The sequence below is a fragment of the Lampetra fluviatilis genome, chromosome 55, assembly GCF_964198595.1.
Source record: "Lampetra fluviatilis chromosome 55, kcLamFluv1.1, whole genome shotgun sequence".
NCBI classification, from domain to species: domain Eukaryota; kingdom Metazoa; phylum Chordata; class Hyperoartia; order Petromyzontiformes; family Petromyzontidae; genus Lampetra; species Lampetra fluviatilis.
This window is the reverse complement of record NC_136329.1, coordinates 6,142,264-6,144,763: the sequence shown is the minus strand read 5'-3', so window position 1 is coordinate 6,144,763 and position 2,500 is coordinate 6,142,264. Positions and strand designations below refer to the sequence as shown.

Sequence of the window (2,500 nt, the reverse complement as noted above, 5' to 3'; positions counted from 1 at the left end):
GTGGTGGTGGTAGTGGTGGTAGTGGTGGTGGTAGTGGTGGTGGTAGTGGTGGTGGTGGTGGCGGTGGCAGTGGTGGTGGTGGTAGTGGTAGTAGCAGCGGTGGTGGCGGTGGTGGTGGCGGTGGTGGTGGTGGTGGTGTTGGTGGTGGTGGTGGTGGCGGTGGCGGTGGTGGTGGCGGCGTTGGTGGCGGTAGTAGCAGCGGTAGTGGTGGTGGTGGTGGTGATGATGGTGGTGGTGGTGGTGGTGATGATGGTAGTGGTGGTGGTGGTGGTAGTGGTGGTGATGATGGTGGTGGTGGTGTTGGCGTTGGTGTTGGCGGTGGTGATGATGGTAGTGGTGGTGGTGGTGGTAGTGGTGGTGATGATGGTGGTGGTGGTGGTGGTGGCGGTGGCGGCGGCGGAGGCGGAGGCGGTGGTGGCGGTAGTAGCAGCGGTAGTGGTGGTGGTGGTGGTGGTAGTGGTGGTGGTGGTGGCGGTAGTGGTGGTGGTGGTGGTCAACCCCAACGCCCCCCCCCTCCCCGCCGCTGCGTGTGTCTACAGACTTTGGGCTGAGCAAGGAGGCCATCGACCTCGAGAAAAAGACGTACAGCTTCTGTGGCACGGTGGAGTACATGGCGCCCGAGGTGGTGAACCGGCGTGGGCACGGACACGCCGCAGACTGGTGGTCACTCGGTGTCCTCATGGTGAGTCAGCTGACACACACGCACACACTGACACACTGACACACTGACACACTGACACACAGACACAGACACACACACACAGACACACACACACACACTGACACACACTCACACACTGACACACACGCTGACACACACACACTGACACACACACACACAAACACACAGACACACTGACACACTGACACACTGACACACACACACTGACACACACACGTACAGCTTCTGCGGCACGGTGGAGTACATGGCGCCCGAGGTGGTGAACCGGCGTGGGCACGGCCACGCCGCAGACTGGTGGTCACTCGGTGTCCTCATGGTGAGACACACACACACACTGACACACTGACACACACACACACACTGACACACGCTGACACACACACACAGACACACACACACACACATACACACACACACACACTGACACACACACACACGCTGACACAGACACACTGACACACACACACGCTGACACACACACACACACACTGACACACACACACACACACTGACACACACACACAGACACACACGCTGACACACACTGACACTCACACGGAGACACACACACACACTGACACACACACACTGACACACAGACACACGCTGACACACACACGCTGACACATACAGACACACACACACTGACACACAGACACACACACAGACACACACACGCTGACACATAGAGACACACACACAGACACACACAGACACACACACACTGACACACTACACACACACACTGACACACACACACACGCTGACACACGCTGACACGCACACACTCACACACACGCACGCTGACACACACTGACACACACACACGCTGACACACACACGCTGACACATAGAGACACACACACAGACACACACAGACACACACACACTGACACACTACACACACACACACTGACACACACACACACGCTGACACACGCTGACACGCACACACTCACACACACGCACGCTGACACACACTGACACACACACACGCTGACACACACACGCTGACACACACACTGCACACACACACACTGACACACACACGCTGACACACACACACGCGCTCACAAGCACAAGGTTAACACGATGAACAAAATAATTCAAGGAACACAAGCTTACGTGTCGTGTGTGTGTCTGTGTGTGTGTGCGTCTGTGTGTGTGTGTCTGTGTGTGTGTGTGTGTCTGTGTATGTGTGTGTGGTGTGTGTGTGTGGTGTGTGTGTGTCTGTGTGTGGTGTGTGTGTGGTGTGTGTGTGTGGTGTGTGTGTGTGGTGTGTGTGTGTCTGTGTATGTGTGTGTGTCTCTGTGTGTGTGTGTGTGTGTCTGTGTGTGTGTGTGTGGTGTGTGTGTGGTGTGTGTGTGTGGTGTGTGTGTGTCTGTGTATGTGTGTGTGTCTCTGTGTGTGTCTGTCTCTGTGTGTGTCTGTGTGTGTCTCTGTGTATGTGTGTGTGGTGTGTGTGTGTGTTGTGTGTTGGTGTAGTTTGAGATGCTGACTGGGACGCTGCCGTTCCAAGGCCGAGACCGCAAGGAGACGATGGCCATGATTCTGAAGTGAGTGGCCTCCAAAGGCAAAGGTCACCCAGGTAGCCTCTAGCAGGGCTGCAGGGGCAAGTGCTGTTAGCAAGTAGCAGCAGTAGCAGCAGCAGCGCCTATGAGGCATAGTAGCTCCTGTTGTAGAAGTTGATGTTGTTGATGTTATCAGAGCGAGCCAATGATGATGTTGATGATGTTGATGATGTTGATGATGTTGATGTTGTTGATGAAGTTGTTGTTGTTGAAGATGATGACGATGTTGATGATGATGTTGTTGATG

The 2,500-nt window shown here is 55.0% G+C and overlaps 1 protein-coding gene across 1 annotated transcript in view; it reads left to right on the top strand.

Moving 5' to 3' along the window:
- Window positions 1-2,500, top strand: part of LOC144949953 (ribosomal protein S6 kinase alpha-3-like) — a 66,243-nt gene that overhangs the window by 34,008 nt on the left and 29,735 nt on the right. Inside the window, exons 8-9 of the mRNA XM_078879943.1 lie at window positions 540-682; window positions 2,168-2,238. Of these exons, the coding sequence (XP_078736069.1) occupies window positions 540-682; window positions 2,168-2,238 (214 nt within the window). The remainder of the gene's footprint in view (window positions 1-539; window positions 683-2,167; window positions 2,239-2,500) is intronic.